General features: G+C 36.9%; 1 protein-coding gene across 10 annotated transcripts in view; it reads right to left on the bottom strand.

Moving 5' to 3' along the window:
• MAST2 (microtubule associated serine/threonine kinase 2) overlaps nt 1-22,160 on the bottom strand; it is a 191,898-nt gene that overhangs the window by 140,175 nt on the left and 29,563 nt on the right. Inside the window, exon 1 of one of the 10 annotated variants that reach the window (XM_048058887.2) lies at nt 3,400-3,528. The exons of 8 other annotated variants lie outside the window; for them this stretch is intronic. In XM_048058887.2, the coding sequence (XP_047914844.2) occupies nt 3,400-3,434 (35 nt within the window). In that variant the 5' untranslated portion in view covers nt 3,435-3,528. Of the gene's footprint in view, nt 1-3,399; nt 3,529-22,160 lie in introns of those variants that run through there. One more of the 10 variants, XM_048058889.2, reaches the window with a different exon arrangement.

Raw genomic sequence — 22,160 nt, 5'->3', positions numbered from 1 at the left:
AGAGGGCCCAATTTAGTCTATGATGGTTATTTTAAAAGCCATTGACATCCAGTTTGAAATTGGAAAGTAATTTATTTTCTTCAGTGGCTTTCCAACAGCAAACTATCGGCACCCAGTCCCTCCAAAAGTAATCATCATGTGTTGCTTTGGTACTGCCAACATAAACCAACAACCTCTTATTTTTTCCTAGGGACCATTAAACTAGAAATTTTCCATAAAATAGTCACTTCTCTGAGTCACAATTTCTTCTAAAAACCATCCACTTCACAATACAGGGGAAAAACAACAAAACCATTACCATGTTTTCGGAGTTGCACATCTGCCTTACTACTTCCTGATGTCCTTTTCCTAGTTCCCCAAGCATTTTTGGTGTCGCTGTCAATAATACCTACATAAATGCACATGCATTTTACACATAGCTACCCAACTACATACAGACACTACACCACATATGGATGGAAAATACTGAAGACTACTAAAATTATCAAATTCTAACACACTACACATGTTAAATGAGGGAAATGCATTCCCAGTCTCAGCACGTCTTTTGCTGCCACTGGTAGACATTTGGACTTTTCCAGCTTCACATCCTTTTTCAGTAACCCCCTGAAGCATCATCATGAAATTCACAAAGGAAGAGCCCTGTCTCTCCAGCTGTCACACCGCCATCTATGTTATCAAGGAGGAAGGATACACTATTTATGTTCGAGGATGCTTCACCTGGAATTCATCATCGGAATTATTTTAAAATCCATTAATACGAGGACTTCTTTTTCTCTTTTATTTCCTCTCTTCCCCCCCCCCCCCTTTTTTGTTTTGTTAATGACATAGTGAAGAATTCTTTTTGATCACTAACTGTCTTTAGAACCTTCTCTGTGAAGCTTTTAGGATTATTTTGGAAACTAATTCACATAATCATTGGCATAGTATGAAATCCTTTGCATTACATTTGCTCCTCGTTATTATTATTATGAAGATGACTGGTTTTGCCAATAAGGTGCTAGCGTGCTAAACCTGTCTAGCACAAGTGAATGCTGAATTCACTTTTATCGTCTCTTCCTTCGCTTTAAGAAGACATTAACCTCAACTTACATGTGAAAGGTTGATAACAGGAGAAGCTAAACATCACTTGTAGCACTAGAAACTCCAGAGAAGCCAAGGGGATCTTAAGTCTAACATAGTGGTATTCTCCTCTTCCCAGTACCTGCCATATTCACCTCCACCTGAACAGGACACTAACACAATAATCACTCTTCAAGAGCAACAGAAATAAGGGTTTGGGTGAGTCAGATATTAGAAAAGTTGGGGCCTTTATCTGATTTGTGAGTGGGGCAGAGATAAAGGACAAGTGGCACATTAACTCAAATTCTTCATTAGACTTGCAAAATCCATGGGTCAGTTCTACGCTTACTGCTTATCACAAAAATCCTCATACTGGGACAGTCCACAGGTAGCAACTACATCCAGAAGCATAACAAGCTGGCCTAGAAGATGAAAGGAACTAGAAAAAGAAAAGTGGTGTTCTCCAAGAGCTTTATTTGAAAAAAAATAAACTACCCAAACCTAATACAATACTCTATTTGATACTTTAACTAAATAACATCATACTCTACCTTCAAGAAACAGCATGACCTATACGAGTTTTTTTTTTTTGTTTTTTTTTTTAAAGGTTGCTCTCCACATTCAAAAGTTCTGGTTGTGCTCCAACTAGCTTTCCTTAAAAAACGTTGGACAAACTCGTTTACTCAACTTTAATGTTTTTCTCTCCATGTTACAAAAATAAAGATTTGAGTAAAACCATTACTTTTGCAATTAACACTATTCTACAATTCAGTTTCTATCTACATTGTCAAAATATCCTCTTATTATATAAATATTTCTTCCCAACTCTGTGGTATCATATAGTGAAGTACAAAAGCGAAGCAGAAACATAATAGACTAAGTCTTTCATATTTCCTGAATGGATCCCATTTCTTAGATAGCATTTATTATTTGGGAAGTTATGAAACGTTCATTTTCGGTAGGAAAAATACCCCCAAAACAAGCCCCCACAGGCCACACAATTGCAACATCTCAGTCATTCTAGGTTCAGAAAAGCTCTAAAGACTCAGCATATAGAACTTGAATAAATTCCTGTGGTCAGAAATAATTTTCTTAGTTACTAAGTTCCAACTAGTTAACATATCATCACTGAAAACAAGTATCTTAATCCTATATTTAATTTTTCATTAACTGAAGTATATAACTAATTTTATGATGAGCAAACAAACGAGCATATCATACCAGCACCATGTTAGATGCAGCACACTATGTCAAACTAAATTTCAAAAATATTAATAAGCTGGCATAGAGAAAAATCAAGACATACAATTACTAAAGAGGTGAGACAAAGCACGTTCAGATAATGCAACAGTAATACCCTAATTACCCTAAAGCGTGAGTAAGGTATGAACAGTGGTATGTTAAAATGGAAAATTTATTTTCCTCAAAGGAAGTTAAATTAACCATGCTTGTCATCTGGTTTGTTTATTGTTTAATGGGCAAGATTCATGGTTTATAAACAATTATTTATGCTAGTAAATATGTAACAGGCTATATCACATTACAATGTAAAAAAAGGAATATGATGCTTTCAAGCAAAAAACGATTCAACTTCCAGATAGCACAAGATTTGAGAGCTCTCTCACTTCCAGCTGTTTTACTCAGCAAGAATCAGCTCAGTCGTCACACGCCATTGACACTAACACAGATTACCATACTTGTCATACCACTGCAATTTAATAAAACTTCCACAGCACCACTACGAAATAAAACTTCTCTAGTATGTTAAACAAAGCTTAGAAAGAAAATGCAGGAGTATCTGTTTCAACTTAACTACAATTGTTGAAAAAAAAATCTATATTATTTGCATTGAAGAATTTAATTTCTGTTGCATTGCATCTGCTTTCGGATTATTGTGCATTTGAAGTAATAAATAAGCATAGCACTAAAATAAATTACTCTGTTTTCACATTTATTTTTTAAATAATGCTTAGCTAAAATGGCTACTCTAAGGCAAGTCAGAAAAGTCACTTAAAAGATTTTACAAATATCTGTAAAACTGAAGTTTCAAAAATAAGGTAAGCTTTATAGTTTGGGCATCACTTCTTTCCATAAGAATATTTGTAAAGGCTTCCACAAGCCTATTGGATTTAAATCAGAAACTAACAAGATGTATTTTATTACTTTATACAAAATCCTACTTATAATTAATAAAATATATATTAGGTGAAAACAAAACTCAAATTCTAGCATCACTGTTATGTACTCGGTCAACTTGATTTCATTTGAAAGACTGTCATTTTTAAGAGACTGTCGACATTGCGAGCGTAGGAAAAAAAAGATTGAAGTTACACTTACCTGCAGCCCTCTTCTTCGAAGAATACTTGAATCATCCATATCTTGACTCTGCTGATCACAAATTCCTGCTAAAGCTCACTTGCTTCTGGCTAGCTTTGCTCTCTAACTGTTAAAGAAGTCCATTATTTTCAAACTTTTTCTCCCCCCTCCACCCCTCCTCCATCCACTCTAAAAATAGGACATGGTCTTTCACTTGCCTGTCATGAAGAACTGCAGCCAGGGTTTCTGACTATTTGTACGTAATTTTGCCTGCCTCTTTTGTGACAGATTTAGCAGGTCACATTGGAAAAAATCTGTTCGACTTTCCTAAATCTTTTCAAGGTTGGATGTCTCATTCCCCTCATACACACAACTGTCTAGAAATATAATAATCCACGCCTCCACATACAACCAAAGACTGGAATTTAATTCAGATCCCCCACACACTTATTTTTGCTTTATTTCCATTTACTTGAGCTACATAAGGGATCAGCAAACTACAGCAGCTGCTTTCATTTACTGTTCATAATAAGCTCAAAATCCAGGTCACATTTCCTTTAAAAAACACATGCTCACACTTAACTAAAAATCAATTCTGTAGACAGACGGGGAACAGTACTATTTAAAATTAGAAAAAAAAACTCACTATGAAACAATAGAAATTTTATTTCTCCAAATTCTGAAAAATTCCTTTACTTCTCTGTATGACAAAGCAAATGTCAGACTCTTCAGATACTGTCGCACATTCTTTTGTTTCTGCTATCTCTGAGGTATGCTGGTCTCCTTCTCATATGCAGCAGACACGGCACATTCTTTAGTTCATTGCTGAGATCTTGCGACTCTTACGTGCTGAAGGGTCTGGAACACATGTTGCAAGTTCTGAACATATAAGAAATCATTCATCTATTCATCACTGACAGAGCTGTCTGTAGCAGCCCTTCCCTCTTCGTCATCCATGGCAAAAAGGCAAAAAAAAAAAAAACAGTTCAGCTGAGGCTTTTGCAGTCTGTCCTGCAGTTTCTGTTTGCCAGCTACCACCTTCGCACAGACAACTCCAGCAAGGTCAAAGGAGGCTTTGCCCCTTTACGTATATTATTGCAATCACGTTTTAAAATATGAGCTGTTAGCCTGTGTTGAAAAACAAATGATGATAACACTTCTAGCTATACGAAACACCATTTCAATAAAAATCTAGTTACATTCATCCCAGCATTATTTAAATTACTGAGCATCTGACGGAATCTTTGTTCTATGCACGTCCTTTCTACGTTAGAAAGGAAAAAAAAGAAATATTGTAAATATAATCAACAACCTACAGCAGCAACAGCCTACAGTTTCTTAGCAGAAAGCTAAAGCAACAGATTTCATCTCCTGATAAAAGCTTAGGAAGAACCTATTTATAACTTCTGAATATAAATACCATATCTAAAAAGAACCTAAGTTCAGCCTCTAAAGGATTTCACTAGATACATAAAAGAAACCAAACTTCATGAAGAGCTGTGTTTATGAGGGGATTTCAGCCAGACATCCTGAAGTGTGCAAATGCAGCAACAAGGAGAGCCCAGACCATCGGCTGCCTACCACAGCTTGATGAAATGTTCCTGTTCCCACAGTTATGACAGCTGCAAGCCAAAAAAGTCTCCATAAAAGCACACAGGTTGACGGTGCTTAGAGGAATAGATATTTACATGGAAATCTTTAGCTGATCTTCACGCTAAGTGACCGAGTCACATGAGCTAAACACATCATTGTAAAGTCAGCTGAAAGCAGATACAACTCAATCCCATTCACCAGGCTTTTTCTGATCCTCTGCAGAGCCAGTGTGGTCTTTTATTGTGAGTAGCTAATAAATCCTCATCTTGCCGATACCTCCTTCCATCTGCCGTTTTAAACAACTGAATGCTGAATTAGGTCTGCAGAGTCTTTGTGAGCTCCCCAACAGGGCAGGCAGCCACACAGCGGCTGAGCAGGCAGCTCATTTGCATGGAGTATACTGTACCATATAAAAAGCAGGGCGCTACTGAAAACAACTCAATGAGCCACTTGATTTTAAAGGCACAGGATCTTCTTTGGCGAATCGAAGGGGGGAAACATCAAGCTGCACACAAAACTCCGCGTGCCAACTTGAGAACATGGCACCGGGAAGAAGAGCAGCATAAAAACACAGGTAAAGCTCTGGTTAAAAGCAGACCGAACCATAAGATGATCGTATTTCTCCACTGCAGTATTTTTGATGGATTTCTGCATTACTTCCTGCATTTTGCCACCAAATAAGCTTCTTCGGAAAAGGAATCCTAACACTATGACTTCACTTACCAGAAATTAGTGTCAAACAAATTTTAGTTTTACTAGAAATCCCATAGAAATGAAAAATTCTGGCATGCATACTCACCTATATTACATGCATTTTGCCATTTATATTTAGTCTATAATACATTTTAGGAATATTCACATTAAAACACGCACTAGCTGGATCGTTGATTTTACCTCTAAGGCCACCAGCATTAAATAACATATACTGTGAGAGGAACCAAGTAATCTTATGAATTAGGTGATACCTTTCACATGGTATTTTCTTCCTATATCAACCACTACATGAAACGATTTAAGCCTGATAACACAATAGTATACAGTTCCAATTATTTCTATAATTGAAAACATTTCCATTAGCACATATAAATCTAACCCTTTGTGGGTTATTTACCTTAATATTCAGGCATTGGCAATTCTCAAAATGTCTTCACAAGTGACTTATAATTGATTGAGGCTGGCACAAGTCTCAGAATACCAGGAGAATCATCTGTTCTCTTCCAAATTTCAAGCTTTCTTGGGGAGAATGCTTTCAAATTGGCTGCCTGCCACACTTACCCAGTTTCTGGGGTTGAGAAGCCAATCGGAGCTACTGCAAAAAAACAGGCATGGTTTTTCCTCCAGCTTCCCTCTCTCCTTCCCTTCTTCTGAGCAAACAATCCTTATTGAAATGGCAGATCAAAAACTATCACAAAAAAAATCCCAAATGTGATGACTACCATTTTCTTCCCTCCTATTTGACTATTAACAGTCATCCACTCTCCCTTTTCATTCCTTCAACAAAATCTACCCTTCAAAAGCAATCACGAAAATGGGTGGGAGAGAATACTCAGTACCAAACCGAATCAAGTGAAGGACAAATGGAATTTAAAAGCAATTCTCTCACACTGATTTTTTTCCTCATGAAACATTACCTTTAGAAATTAATCTGAAATTTTGTCAGGCGACTACTCCATCCTTTAACACTCAGTTGAGCATCTTAAGAGATCTGCAGGGTAAGTTTCCAATCAAAGACGAGAATGTATGTGTATAAAAGATTTCACTAGGAGATATAGTACTGAAGTATATTAAAGAAACTGAAGTACATAAAACAGAATTTTATCATTTATATAAGAAGTCATAAAACAGATTTTCCAACCGTTCTCAGATGCAGTCACTATTTATAAAGGGTCTAATAAAATATCTGTTTATCAGAAGAAAAATTCAAGATAAGGAGTCATGTAATCTTTGAATTCTTTAAGAATCACAGTATCTACCTTAGCATTCAGCCTCGCTAAGGAAAAATGGAATTAGAAAGGGGGATAAAAAGAGGGAGACTGATGTTACCAGTGAACAAACTGACAAGCTCCTAACTCAATTCTTCCTTCTTCCATCAAACGAAAAGAAACCTGAGGTAGACTTTGTTTTCTCCTCAGCAAGGAGAGAAGAAGAAAAGGGGCAGTGTGATACTGGATCATTTGGACATAATCTAACCAATTCCACTGCAGAGCCTTCCTACCCTCACGCTAAAATCCAAACTAAGGCACAGCTAAAAAAAAAAAAAAAAAAAACAAACACACAAAGTACGAAGTCCATGTAGGATGATTTACATTCTTTGAGACACTGTATAAAACAGACGTACGCTTGCATTCCCCTGTTGTCCTTCAGGAAGGAAAGGCATAGTTGTGCCAAAGGCTTAATTCTCATCATTCTGTAACTTTTCAACTAATTAAGAAAAAAAGTGCTTAAAAAGAAAACAAAACTTACACATATATTTTCTACCACAGTCTGAAATAGCTGTCATGTGTCTTTCTGTATACACAGAAAGTTTTCTCCAGTGACCTTTTACATAGAGCCCCAAATAAAGTATTTGGCTGCAGCACTCTCTGAGAAGCTATTCAATCTTGACTTGAAGGCATCAAAAATGGAAAAAGTCTGGAACTTCCAGTAAATGTGTTCCTGCAATTGATGAGTAGGGAAGGACAGCTTATAAGCTTGCCAATACCAGAATGAATTACATGGGGCTATCAGCAATTTCCAAACAAACAAAAGGAGGTACTGCTCTGCACAACAGTCACATTGTGACATTTGTTACTGTAAAAGGCTAAAAAACATTCACATAAACATGGCTAAAAGTTTTCGGCAAATTCACTGAAGATTCATGAAGAAATACAAAGAATTCTCAAAACAGAAAAACACACTGAAGACAACTCCAAACCACAAATAGCTGCAAGTATTCAGGAAAAGGATTCTGCCTTAGGCACCTGCAATCAGCTGCTATCAGAGTGAAGCTAACCCAGTATAATCATTCTATCTTCTTATTCATGTAGAAAGAGCAAAAGTAGTCCTTGGTGAAGACTGCATCCTAAAAGACGAACTCTACAAAGGAGCTAGGGGTAACAGAAAAGTTAGAAACTGAAAAATAGTTCTAAAAAGCATGTGATAGCTCTGACAGTTCATGTAAGCCTTGAACAGACTAAAAGAACTTAATGTCATAAATGAGCGGTATGAGTATCATGGTATTGTCTCTGTATACAACACTGATGAGACCATTACAGAAAATCATGTCAGGTCCTACATTTCAAGATGAGCATTGATAAAATGGAAAGATCTAAAATAAATGTTTTCAGGGCAGAAAACCAGATCAGAGTTGGACTTCAGGAACATTCCTTATCAGGAACTTTACAGGAAAGTCAGTAAGTATGACAAGACATTCAAAAACATTATGAGGACGTGCAATTTTACTCCATACAGGCTAGGCAGCATCCAACCCTACCCAACAGTGAAAAAAGGTGAAACATCTCGTTGGTTGGTGCAACCACTTTCTACTCATGTGCCAAAAGGCAAATAAACTCTAAGAAGGATCTTGCATTCAGGTTTCAGTCAGAACCTTCACTTCACTTTACATAATATGGATATACTTCAAGAGCCTTTCATTTCTGTTGGTAAAAAGAAATCTTTTCTCAACCATGCTGATTCAGACCTCACCCTACTGACTGCTACCAAACTCTATTACACTTCTGTCTTGTAGAAAAAGAATCTGAAAGGTTAGAACAGTTGCAGTAACTACATCTGAAGATTACTAGAGTTTTCCATGTTAACTTCAGTATAATCAAAGCAACAATTCTTTCAGTTGTTCTGTAACCCAGTGGTATTTGAGTAGCGTCAGTAAAAGAAGACCAAAGGCATACCATTTTCACTGATCGGAAAGCAATGACCACAAAAGACACCATAAAGTAGTTCCTATGTACAATGCATCTTGCAAGAAAACAATTGAGAAATTGTGAACAAGCTTTTATCCTATTACTCACATTTTCTAATCACCAAAGAAACTGAAAACAAGGGAGATAATCAAGAAAGGAGTCTGCATCTACTATATTGGAGTGTGCATGTTCAGATGCACAGTGAATCATCTGTACAGAATCACATGGTTCATATTTTAGCTGTGTTCAGTTAGTTTGTTATATTATCTATGCTGAACATAAAATACCTTTTATATATCCTAAACTGTAATTGAAAGTGGAGGCAAATTTCAGGAATCGCTCAATATTCACTCAAAAAGTTTCATCCAGCTTATTCAAAATGAACTAACACATGAAGAGCAATTCGTTTTGCTATGACTTTGTGGTTCTTTCAGGTCACTGCATCCTGCCATCTTCTGCGGTCTGTACCGTCGTATCAGAATGGAGAACTGCCCCTACCATAAAAGCAAAACCACTAAAGGCTATCTTGGCAATCAAATCATTACACTGTGGATCAAAGCTTTGTGTACTCTCCAGGGTAGTTTAAGTGAATTCAATAAATAGCTGCACACCTTACACTCGTAAGGCTAGATGTCTAAGTCCATCGACACTGACAGCTTATACAACATATAACGCAGCTGCTTGTGATATTTAGTATTTGCTACAGAAACACCAGAAATCCTCTCAACACAACTTGGACCCTACTTATGGGGAGATGTGGTGTGAAGAAAGTCCACGATACACAATAGGATGATCCAATGATGAAGATCAATTTATGGATCATTTTCCACACAACAAGAGCACTCACATTCAAAATCAGGCTACAACAACCACAGCTTTTCAGTTATCATCAACATGATGTAATGCTTTTATCACGTTTTTATTATCAAGGAACTTTGAAAAGAACAATACCTTAACCTAGCATACCGAGATTCAAAACTCACACTTTTCATGAGTCAAAACTCATTATTTTTCTTACTCTATTTAGCAACAAATAAAAACAACAGGACATCAGTTTGCAGCAATCTTTAAAGATACAACACTTCCTTACATAACACATCATCTGCTGGGGAAAAAAAGATCACTTTCCGGAAGATTATTAGCTGACAATTTCAATGGAATGTTTTTCTTAAATCTTTGGTAACATTTGTCTGTGCAACCAAATGAGCCAAATGTTTCACTGTCAATCTGAAACTGAAGTATTTGGGGATTTTTATTTATTTATTTTGATCAAGCTATGTTTATCCAGAGATTTATAAACCTGTCCCTTTGAGACAAACTGACAGACTACGGAAACAAGGAAGGTTGATGAGGTAACTTGTTTAAAAACACACACACACACACACAACTTGGCAGTCAACCTAAGGAAACTTGCCTGACAGCTTGACTGAATTTCTTCTGGATTTCCTGCCTCTTTGCAGCATTCAATTTGAGAAACTAAGACCTGCAGAGCAAAGCTGTGCGTTGACAATGAATTGTAATAGGAACTCATTCTGAACCACAACAAATGCTGCTTATGAGACTTGGTCCTAAGGAGAAAAATGCTAAGAAAATGCCTAAAATCCTCCAGTTTTCCACAAAACTCGAGCTTTCACAGTGAATTTTCTGTTTCCAGTTTGTTAGGTTTAGATTCCTGTGCAGAAATGCCCCATCCCCCAAACCCAATCCACTATGGAAGGCGGCTCACCCACTCCTCTGCCATACAAATGTAAATTTGCTGTCGATAAGGGTGGAGGAAAGGGCTCATTCGACTACAGCCCAACTGTTTTCATACTGTACCATAGAAGGTATATTCAGATGAGACACCAGCTTCCAGGCAGAAACAAGTTCCTTGGCTCAAGCCACCTAGAAAGCTAACATCTTTGGAAAGGAATCTTCAATTAAACTTTAATATTTACATAAGCTGTTGTATTCACTATGTAAACATTCTTGTTCTGAAGTTAAAACTGGCATTAGAACAGAATGGAAACTAGCTTCTCTGATGTTACATTTCAAATACAATTCCATGTTTAAAGGAAACACTTGTTCTGATAGGTGGAAAAGTTATTGCTGCAAATCTAAACCTGAAGGAACAACTGTTTAGTATGTGTTTAGATGACATGGCCAAAATCAGGATTCTGTTACTTGATTCTGGGATAGGTCTCATGCTTTAGAGACATTTGGACTTGAACATCAGTAATGAATACCTTTAATGGGAACGTGAACAAAGCCAAAACTCAAGGACCTAATACCAACTCCTGTCCCATTTCCCTAATGAAAGGTATTCATATTTACTGAAAAGGTGATAGAAACAACAAAATCTGTAGTTTCAAGAATCCCCACAGAAAAGAACGCTTTAAAGCCAGTTAGCCTGTGATCTATTTAGCCGCAGAAACTGGTTCTACAGAACGGAAAACTTGGGATGGATCTCATATCTCACGCAGGCACACCCTGAGAAAACTTTACTATGCAGAAGGCTTCCTCAACTGTCCTCTTCAGTTCTTCCACATTCCTGGCTAATGGCACTTCTTCTGCAGCCCCCCACAGCAGCAGTGGTTCTCACATACTTACTTCCCCTATCTGCAAACTCTTCCTAAACTTCTGCTTCTGATCTTTACTTCATCATGAAAGCCACATTTGACTTTCAAGACCAAGCAAGACAAGTATTTGCATAGCAATGGTGCTTTCTTCCCAGAGTTGAAGAGTTATAAGGACAAGAAATCACAGAGGTATACGACTATACCAAGCTGTATTTCACTTATTTTTGTCATTGTGAACACTAAATTCTTCAGAACAAAAATGTGATGCTTGGCAAAATAGCCCCTTCTCTTATATCACTAACTTAACATCTACAAATAAGGAATTAAACTGTTGACATACCCATTCGGAAAAAAAAAAATCAGTTAACTTATTTTTCTTTGATCACTCCACTCAGAACAGAGTCTACAGCACTGAATATATTCTTCCAACTTAATCCACACACAGTTCATTTCAACATACCTTAAATACGTGCATGGTTTTACCCTCATTTCCAGCTGACGTTTAAAGTGCTTAGACATGTCTCCATGTCATTAAATCATATCATTTTGTCTGCTTAAGACCAATGACATCGATTCAAACACTGTCTCTGAAAGAAATACTTGAAGATAAGCCAACACATTTGAGGCTAGAGGATTTTACTCTCCCCTGCTGTCCTTGTCCACACTGGACTAAGCGTACATTGATATGCAGGGAAATGCCTAACAGGCAGGTTCTTGGCTGATGGCTTGTCACAGATTTTTATTCTTCTCTTTTTGCTGCTATAGAAAAACTTCTGCTATCCATTTCCCAAAATTTTGTCATCCTCCCTTAAAATGCTAGATGACTTAAAAGTTTGTTGTTTTGTTTTGGTTTTTTTTTTTGCAAATAGAAATCCTTTTTCCCAACATTTATTCAGTACACACACACACACACAAAAAAAAAGCACTGATAAAGCAATGAATTCATTCACAATTTCAAAGGTTTGCAAGTGCAATGACGATTTTTTTCTTCTTTTCCGCCAGGATCTGTGTCAGACCTCCCATTTTTAAGAGTTGTGTGTATTTTTCTTCGAAAGCTATTTTTCTCAAAAAATCCTAGATGCATAAAAATTCGGCACTCTCTCACACTTTATTTTTTTACTTTTGCTCAACAGAACCTATTGCATTTAGTCATGGGAGAGGAAACAAAAAAAAGAGAGAGATGTTGACTTAGTGCCCCAAAGCATTTTCTCAGAGGAAAAGTGTGACATTCATTATTTTAAAAGGTGTGCGAAGACAATCTCTTTCCATAAAATTAGCAGGAAAAAGAAATTGTAGGGCTTCATGTCAAAAAGAAAAAAAATATTTTACATTTATTGCAAGTTACAGTTACATTGTATTCCAAATTCAAGCATACAGTCATTATGCATGACGTTACAATACTGCCACGTCCAGCAACCAACACTTGATAAAAAACAAACGTGCTTTATTTCAACAGCAACATATTCACAATATATGATCTTTAAAGTGTTCAGACATCCTACTGAATTAATGCAACATTGAGCTTTGTAGTTACAATCTTTCGTTCTTTGTTTAAAAAAGTAAATAAATCAAAGCTCACCAGTACAAAATTAAAATATGACATTCAGGCATCGTTTGAATTGTCACCTGGGCTTTTGTCTCAAGAACTGACAGGGAATATCAATGTGTTAATTGAAACAAGCAGTATGCAATCCACAGGACATCTTTAGCATATGTTTCCTTCTAAGGGCTGACAAGAGCTTTCTTGAATTTTTCAGCACTAGAGACTAAGGTTTCCATTTTCAAGCTAAAAATACGAACAAAAATGTTGCGTATTTACATAAATATATATTTTCTCAGCAGTATCTTTCCACAGAAATCACAGACAATATTGTATCTGTTTTAAGATCTCAAAAAAGAAAACAGGAGTATGGCAACAGTTGCATGAAAGTGTTGAAAAAAATCTTTAAAACTGTATTTCTCTCTGTAATTCAAAAGGCCCAGAAAAATAAATCAAATCAGAAACCTAGCTCCATAATGGAACGTTCTTACTGATGAAGGAGAATGAGCTACTGGATGTAACAAGGCAAAGCTCAATACTCAAAGCTATCATAATTTAAAATTAGATATAATTATCCTTAACAAAACCAGGCACTGTGGAAAGGGGCTTTGGAACAGCTGCTCCTCTTCAATTTAAATGCTCATTTGTTTTACATTGACCTAGAAATCAGTATCCTCCTAACCAAAAGCCAATTAGATAATAGTCTCTCTTTGAAGCTTGTAGAATGCAATTTTTTTAAATGTCTTTAATACTAAAAAGCAAAGAAATAAAACCACAGATGATGCCACAAGTACGCTCTGCTTCATGATGCACAACCAAAACCTGAGGGTTCCCCTCCTCGTGCTTTCTTAAAGGTCAGATTTACAGCCCAGGAAAGACAGTCATCACTTCCTTGTGCTAACCTTTCAGTGCAGTCTCAGGCTGGGACAGTCACAGAACGCTGTGAAGAGGACACATGGAAAGACCTTCTGTTTGCTGCATCAGCTTCCCATCGTTCCCTCCACAGATAAGAAGTAGTACGCCAAACTGACAGCAAGGAAGTATTACGAGAAGTGTTTCAAAAGCTGTCCTTCCAACCTTGTCAGAGTTAGGTCACTAACATCTGTGCTTCTAGAGACAAAAGGATGTCAGATTCTTTCAGGACTACAATACAAATAAGTTGCTCCTCAAGCAACAGAATTAAAAACACCTGGTTTCCTACAGACTCAATTTTGCCTTTTGTCATCTTGCTACCTCCTGTGTTCTTTAAAAGCAGCTTCAGCTCTCCTATTTTGCCTGCACCCAAAGGAGACAGCATGTCCCCCAGCTAATCAGCGAGCTGTGTGCTCTGCGATATTTGTGTCAGCCAGCGCTATCAAGCCACAATAAACAATGAACTGCGTCTCTCTCAGAGAGAACTTGCGGGGGTGTCTCCTACTCGGCTCCAATTCTTATGAAATTGCAATTACAATTATTTTTGACATTTCTTCCTCTTTTCAAGCCTGGATAAAATTGGCCAGAGGCTTGGAAGTTGCCAGGAAAGAAGGAACAATTGCGCTAACTTTGATTCCCTACCACTGTTCAATGTTTCTTGCAATCATAATCATTTACGCCATTACTTTCAAATTTGGCTAAAGCCAGTGCCAAAAATACATGTGCACCCATAGATCTCTTCCAGCTCTGGAGAGACAAAATGATGTTGAGAGACAGTTTGATTACAGTCAAATACAAAGCCATAATTTCTTGGTCATGATTTCTTGGTCTTCTGAGTCTTGGCACCATCCAAATTCTTTCCATGAAAAAGAAGGAGAGCCTTTTCTCTATGCATCAAAAAGAAAAGCTTCTCAAAAAGCTGGTAACGTACCGAGTCTGACAGGATCCAGGACAAAACTAATTACGGTAGGAAACTACATTAGAAAACAGAGAATTCAATTCTACCACAACATTAGGACTTCAGAGAAGAAAACCGGCAACCACCAGTAGCAATCCACAGTTGCATGCTGAAAAATTATCCGCTAATGTCAAAGGCTTAATATTGAAAGGAAACTTCAAAAATAGCCAATATTGTCAAGTAAAAAAAGCTTATATTGGCAGCATGATCTCATACCAGAATGCAAATCAGTACAGTCAAGGTAGAATTCAAGGGAAGGAGACACTCTTTCCAAAACAGGTGGTGAAGCTGAAACCTCACTCTCCTAAGGTTTCCTTCTGAAGACACTGAAATGGAAAGCAACCAAACAGAAGCGTGAAGTGGGATGAAAAAAACCTCAAGTGTGACAATAGCAGCATGATTCTAAATATATCTCAAAGTTATCTGGCATCAGCATCAGTTTATTGTAGAAATTTGCTCTGTTCCATGCTACATGGAAGAGCCTTGCTCCTGAACTTCCCACACTAGCAGTCCAGTTTCCTTCTCAGTACTGCCTTCAAAGCTCTTCTTGTAACAGAAAGAAGAGTGGAAAAGTCCAAAAAAACCATTCCTGCCCAGCCAAGCTAGAGTTAAGGAGTAAACAGACTACCCAGGAGGTTTCAGTGCAACCAGCACAATGTCAAACCCAGGCAAAATAATTATTTTAATCCTGTATCAACTTTTCCAAGTAAAGTGCAAAAGTAGAAATAACATCAATTGTTGAGACTGTTATGGAAAATAAGGTTCCAAATAAATCGCTGCCATTTCTGGGAAGAGTTCTTAGGTGCTTTTGGATAGGGGGAGCGAGGGAGGATTAAATTACTGCCTCTGCTGATGAAGTAAACATGTAAACATCAGACTTAGAATTCTTTGGAGCCTTTAACTTGCCAACAAACTACATTTCTAAAAAATGTATCTCTGGGAAACAGCAAAACTGTCTGGATTAAGAACCAGCCAGTCAATTGAATTTTAAAAAGTAGCTGTCAGAAGAAGAATCAGTACTGAATAGGACCGTTTTGTGTCGACAGAACAGTCATGCATATAAGACTATTCAGCATTTTAATTGATGACCTAGAAATAAATATAAAACCACTGATGAAAAACTTACTGTAAGAGCAGAGTATAAACAGTGAGATCAGCACTGTCAGGGTTATCTGAATGACTCGGTAAGGCTGATCTATTCAAATGCTGTTTAGATACAACCAAATGGTTAATTGCACTAGTAACAGGCAACTGTAGCACAAAGGGAACACCTGCATGTCTAACTCCACAGATCTCTTCTTTTTAAACATTGGTACCACCTTTGCCAGTTTCCAGTCCTCAACTACTGAAACTATTTTAAGCAATAGGTTACACAGCACAATTAGTGGTTCACGTTTCATCCCTGAATTGTGTCGAAAGCTGTGTCATTATCTCCTTTTATTCACTGAATTAACAACCTCCTTTATCCTGTTTTTAACCACTCCACTTTCCTTTTAACCATTCTTAACTCTCCTTTGCAGGTGGGAAGAGGAAACAGCATTTCTCTGTGCCTCTAACAGGAGGTTCTTAACTAACTTCCCTAGAGACTATAAATGAGCAGGTCTCTTTGCTGAGGTTCCTCACTCTTTCACAAGCTTTCTCCTAAATCAGTTCGTCTTCTTGAAACTGAAAGCAACTTTAATAGGTTTTTCTGATTATTTTTAGTTCTGCCTGCATATATTTATTTCAGCTGCTATTAAAGGGTGGCTTTTTGACTTACATTTTGAACTAGAACTGAGCGCTGCTAAGGATAAAAGCAATGCTACCTGTATCTCTGGTCTACACACAAGTAACAAATCTCCTCCCACTAAGATTTCATTCTACAGTGCCCAAGTCTCCTCAGCACACTGCCGTTGGCACCGCTTACCCTGGTCACGTAGTGGGTAAGACAGACCCCAGATTACTACTACTTAATCAGATCCAGGTTTCAACCCTGATGCAGCTGGGATTGGGGGTTCCTTTAAACATGCAGCACCACTCAGCCACAACCCCAACACATTTCATCTTTCCCACTTACTTTTCTTTGGGGACAAAATACTTGGACACAAGAACTTGATGTAAATGAAACAGTCAGTCCTCAGCATAAAATGCTCAAATTCTGACATGGTTATGTGATTAAAGTAATTACCCAAAAAACAGATAGCAAAAAATATAATTTTACTTAAGGCTAGTGAGCATTATTATACACTTCCCGCTCCTCTGGACTGAGGTATTCAGCACAGAGCAACAGCTCCGAACAAAAAGGCTGAGCTCAATTATGTAGCTTGGGTGGAATCAAGTTAAATCAACTTCCTCCATTTTAGTTAACACAAAACAGAGTTTAATCATCCATTCACTACTTGCTCCAGAATGTGAAACTGTGATTACCTACTTTTAAACCCTCAACCAACCAGAGAAGTTTCCTGATGAGCAAAGAAAAACGGAGCTAAAAATTACTTAAGGTTGTCCACAACCATTCTCAGATGGAGATTTCACACAATACAGGCAAAGCTTGATGCTAAAAGCCTTGGTTAATAATGGGACAAAAAAAAGAAATCAGATAGCAGATGGAAGGTCATGCATCATTAACGTACTTAATTGAAGAAGATATGCACCACAATTCTTTTCTCTTGAAATTACTATAATTTATAGTATAGTAAGCCAATCTTGTACCTGTGTTTTAAATTCAAAGCACCCTACATTTTAGTTTAGTTTGAAAGTCAAATTATTTGGGTGAATTAAAGCAAAACAACAAGAACTTACCTAAAACAACCAAATGGTTACTTAAATTTATGTTGCGAATGGTCATTTGAGCAGAATTGAAGAGCTCATGGATGAAAAGCTCATGATTCAGAACACTTCATTTAGCAAGAAAATACTACAGAAACAAAGGTTGTACGAGAACTAGTTACTGTATGATAAAAAAAAGTTTGGTGCAAATTTTGACCAACAATAGATCTGTAATATAGGATACATCACTATAGCTTTCACCTTAAGATCTCCAGACCAGTAGCCCACAGCCCAAAGAATGTAGAGTGGAGAAGAATTAAGGTCACAGAAGAAGTGTACTTGTACACAAAGCAGTCTAACTCATAACTTTTCTAGCTACTGTCAAATAATGAAAATGAATATTTGCTGGGGAGAGTTTTCTTCCTGTTTTCTGGAGATAGGGGAAGCCACAGAGAAAAATAAATATTTATGGGAGAACATAGTAGGAACACAAACTTAGGGACATCAAAATAGTCAGGAGTCTTTAAAAGGATCCGGCTCTCACTAGAGATAGCACAGTATACAAAGCTGCAGACAGGCAACCAAGGTTGGCAACCCTGATGAAATGAAAGCAGTAATGAACACTTTGACCTTTGCCTCCGACCCCTGGATTCTTGACACAGTGATAAACACACTATGTATTTTCCTTGGCAACACTCATTAAGTAAATTAGTTCAATTATCAATATTCAGAAAATTCAAGATGCAAATTTGCCAAAAGTATCTCTGCAGAGTTACCTGGTTACATTTGCTTCTACTAGAAGCCAGTGTGAAAACTTTAGTGTGTGCAGTGTAACCATATCTGTGTAAACTAACAACATAGCTGCATACCTTTAACATAAGACTACCAAATACTTCCTTCTAATTGTGAGTGAAGACAAATACAGAAACCACCTTAGATTTAAAGTTGCATGTTTTATTTAAAATCCAAGGCAGAGAATTTTAATTTCAAGTTTCACACAATACTTTGCTTCCATGGGCAAATTATGCAACTCTGCAATAGGGGTTCATCGTGTAACTATTTTTTATTGTTGCTATACCATATGACCTCATTAAAATAATGAGGTTTGAACATTTGTATCTTCAATTAGAGCTTTGTGGCTTCAAGCAGTTAAAGAACAAATGCTGCCATTAACCTAGACAATACCCCTCAAATACACACCAAATATATTAACAACGTTACTGAATCATGAGGTCATTGCGAAAATGTAAGTCTCAGTGGATTCCATCACAAAGCAAAATCTTGAGGATTTTAATAGGATATTATTTAAGGTATAAAATTAAAATCTCTCATTAAGTTATCTCAACAGCTCATTTAATTTATCAGGCTCAAAAATATTTTAAAGGTTATTTTAGGTTAATTACATTTCACATCCTTTCATGACAGATCTGAAACCCTGTACTTCTTTCAGTCCTCTATTATAAACATTTTCCCCTTGCCAATAACTTAAAGTTCACACTGACATACATTTTTGCATACTTGCACTACAGTTTCAACATGACATATTCATGATGTACGCAGAATCCATTTTTATTTTTTTCCCAAATGGAAACTTGGTCACTGAAATAAACTACAAAAGCAAGAAGCAAACAAAGCTTCAGAAGAAGCACAATAAATTTTGCTTTTACATTCTTAGCCAGCCACAACTGCTTTTCAGTGAACAAAATTTGGATCAGTCCAAAATGTTGCAATACAGTAATCTTCCTCGTGTATTCCCAATAATAAATGACGCTTTGAAAAAACACCCTGGTAATTACTCCTAGTCTGTAAAGGAAAGAACTATATGGACTCCAAATCAAGACTGCAAGTGTAATGGTTATTCTGATTTTAAAGCTCATATTCTCACAGACCAAGGACTCTGCAGTTCCCACCTTTGAAGAGTTAAAAACTGCAGAAATGCTCAGGTTAGCAATAACAATGAAGTAAAGCCCAGAAAAAAGACCAAGGCATTTCCTGCTTTGAATAATTGACTTCAGAATCTGAACAGTACCTTTAACAGAATCAGTAATAGGTGAGTGATACAGGTACACTATCTATAAAGTGACTGCAGGAATAAGTTATTTCATAGCCCTGTCCATCTGAGTTTTCCTAACATTAATAAACTGAGCTTCACAGAAAGTCTGTGAGGTATGCTTTCCTCCCAGTTTTACTGATGACCAAGTGATTTAACCTCTCTGTATCTCAGTTTATCAAAGTTCAGATATCAGGATTGTTGCATAAGCCTCAGGCTTTAGTACTGTTTCAGTTACAAGGCTGAACTTATCTCTGCCAAGTGATAACACCTCTCCCCCTCTAGTAATCTCAAGGTAATAAGGACTGTAGATTAACTCTTAGGCAAGATTCCGAGCTACAGCTGTCCAGAGATGAAGCATATAAACAACTGTATTCCCATTTTCCTCAAAGCTGTAAAATAAGCAATCACCGAGTCTCTAGAGCTGTAACTGTTTTGCTGGGAAGATGCACTGCATGGCTTGGATAAACCAAAATAACACAGTACAGTTAAAACACACCAAACAACAAAATAGCTGCCAAACACAGGGGATTACGCTACTAATTTCTAGAGCATTTCCAAAGCTTTTGTTAGTCACAGACTTATGAGGGTTTTTTTATAGATAACTTAAAGCTCAAAACAGTGTGTATTACTGGAACAAAGTAGCTTGAAACTCAGGCAACCTAACTATCTCATGCTTGAAGACTGACCTTCTTAGTACCTACCGCATCCTAGGAAATAGTTACCAGATGCAGAAAGCAGCTACATTAAAATACTAAACATGGACATCTCATGCTGCCTACAGTAATACCTACCAAAAAAAATAAAATAAAAATCAAAATATATAAGGAAACTTCTGAATACTTTAGATTTTTCAAGTTTGTTTGTTTTTACTGTCTACATCCGTATATTCTTATATAAAGGCCAAAAGGAATCACAGAACACTCTTATGGAACAAAGCATCGTTCCAGTGACAATGTATATTCAAGACTGTCTGAATAACTCTTTGTATTGTCTTAAGTTCCTCACACCTCCCCAAGAAAAAAAAAAAAAAGCTAATTTTCCATGCACACTACAGCAGTTTCTCACTTTACACCTACAATAGTGCTGCTGTCAGGAGCAGAACTGACTGCATGTGCCAAAAATCAATTCAACATATTCATAGACAAAAAGTAACACACAGCATCTGAAGATAATGAGAACTGCAATCATTCAAACTGACAGTCTAGTGCCTAACAATTATCACAAGGCAAGTTTTATGAATTCATATTTCCTATGATGACAAGCCTCAGGTTACACAGAAGGGTGTTCAAATCTTCTTTCCAGTATGAAAACCTCCTTTGAGCCAATGAGTCCACTCCAAAATGAAATTCACTTAACTGAAGTTAAAAAAATGCTGACCTGAAAAGACTTCATAGCAAGATGCTGACTGTGTTCAAGTACTATGCACTATATATTAAGCATAACTTTGGTACAGAATTTGTCACAATTATTTGCTGTTCTTTATTCAGATACACATTCATTATTTAGAATGAAATTCCATAATGAAAATCCTAACAGGACTATCAGTTTTGAATGCCATTGTGAAGCATATGTTCCTGAATATATCATGAAAATATGCAGAATTATAGCATATGCATTTTACTTTTCCCACCAGAGATGCCTTAAAGCTGTGACAAAGGTAAATCTCTGAAAGCACTCTAGGCACTGCCTAGTGCTCAAATACTCAATTATGTTCAAAGAAGCTCTTCTGCAATTTGCTTATAATGGCATTTACTCCTCTGCAAAAGGCCTGATTCTCCCCTTCTCCACATTATCAGATCCTTGTCCTCACTTTCAAGTCTTATCACTCAGCCCGTGCCAGTATGTCCAACCCTCCACCCAGAACTTGCTCCCCACCTCTCCCTCAAATCCAGTCCCTTCAAGAAAACACAAGTCTGGACAGTGCTTTAGTTCTTCAGGCAACACTTACCTTCTATCTCATCTCCTCAGTGCCGCATCTTCCAAAATCCGTAATTTACCCAAACTCTCAAAGATTCGCTCACAGACTTCACAGTATAAGCAAATGTAAATTTTTAATTAGTATGCATAAACTTAGGCTTCACGTGATCTTAATCTGGAAATCCATTTACTTCCCAACTCAGGCTATTACTGCTATTTTAAAACACAATTTCCATGACTTCATGCAGTAATAAATTTCATTCATATAACCATAGTCCTCTTCTACTTTTCTAATAATATGAGACTCGTGAAGTCAAGTATTAAAAGTTCTTTACACCCCAGAACAAGTATATGGTCTTCATGAGCTGTAACTTTAATTATTTTTTATTATTTTAATATTTTTGATCATTTTTCAGTTAAAAATATTTTCAAATGTCTTTAGCAACATTTAAACAGTCAACACCTTATCTCCTAAAACACAAGCAAAAAGTAAGGTTACCTATAACAAAACATTTTAGAAAAAGAGCAGCTGCATGTTTCAGAACACACAAATGTAAATGAAGTTTTCTCATCAGACTCAAATGTCTGCTCCTGTGATAAGTAC

Source organism: Anser cygnoides, chromosome 8, assembly GCF_040182565.1.
Source record: "Anser cygnoides isolate HZ-2024a breed goose chromosome 8, Taihu_goose_T2T_genome, whole genome shotgun sequence".
NCBI classification, from domain to species: domain Eukaryota; kingdom Metazoa; phylum Chordata; class Aves; order Anseriformes; family Anatidae; genus Anser; species Anser cygnoides.
Note: the sequence above shows the minus strand (reverse complement) of the source record. Positions and strands in the feature narration are given on the sequence as shown.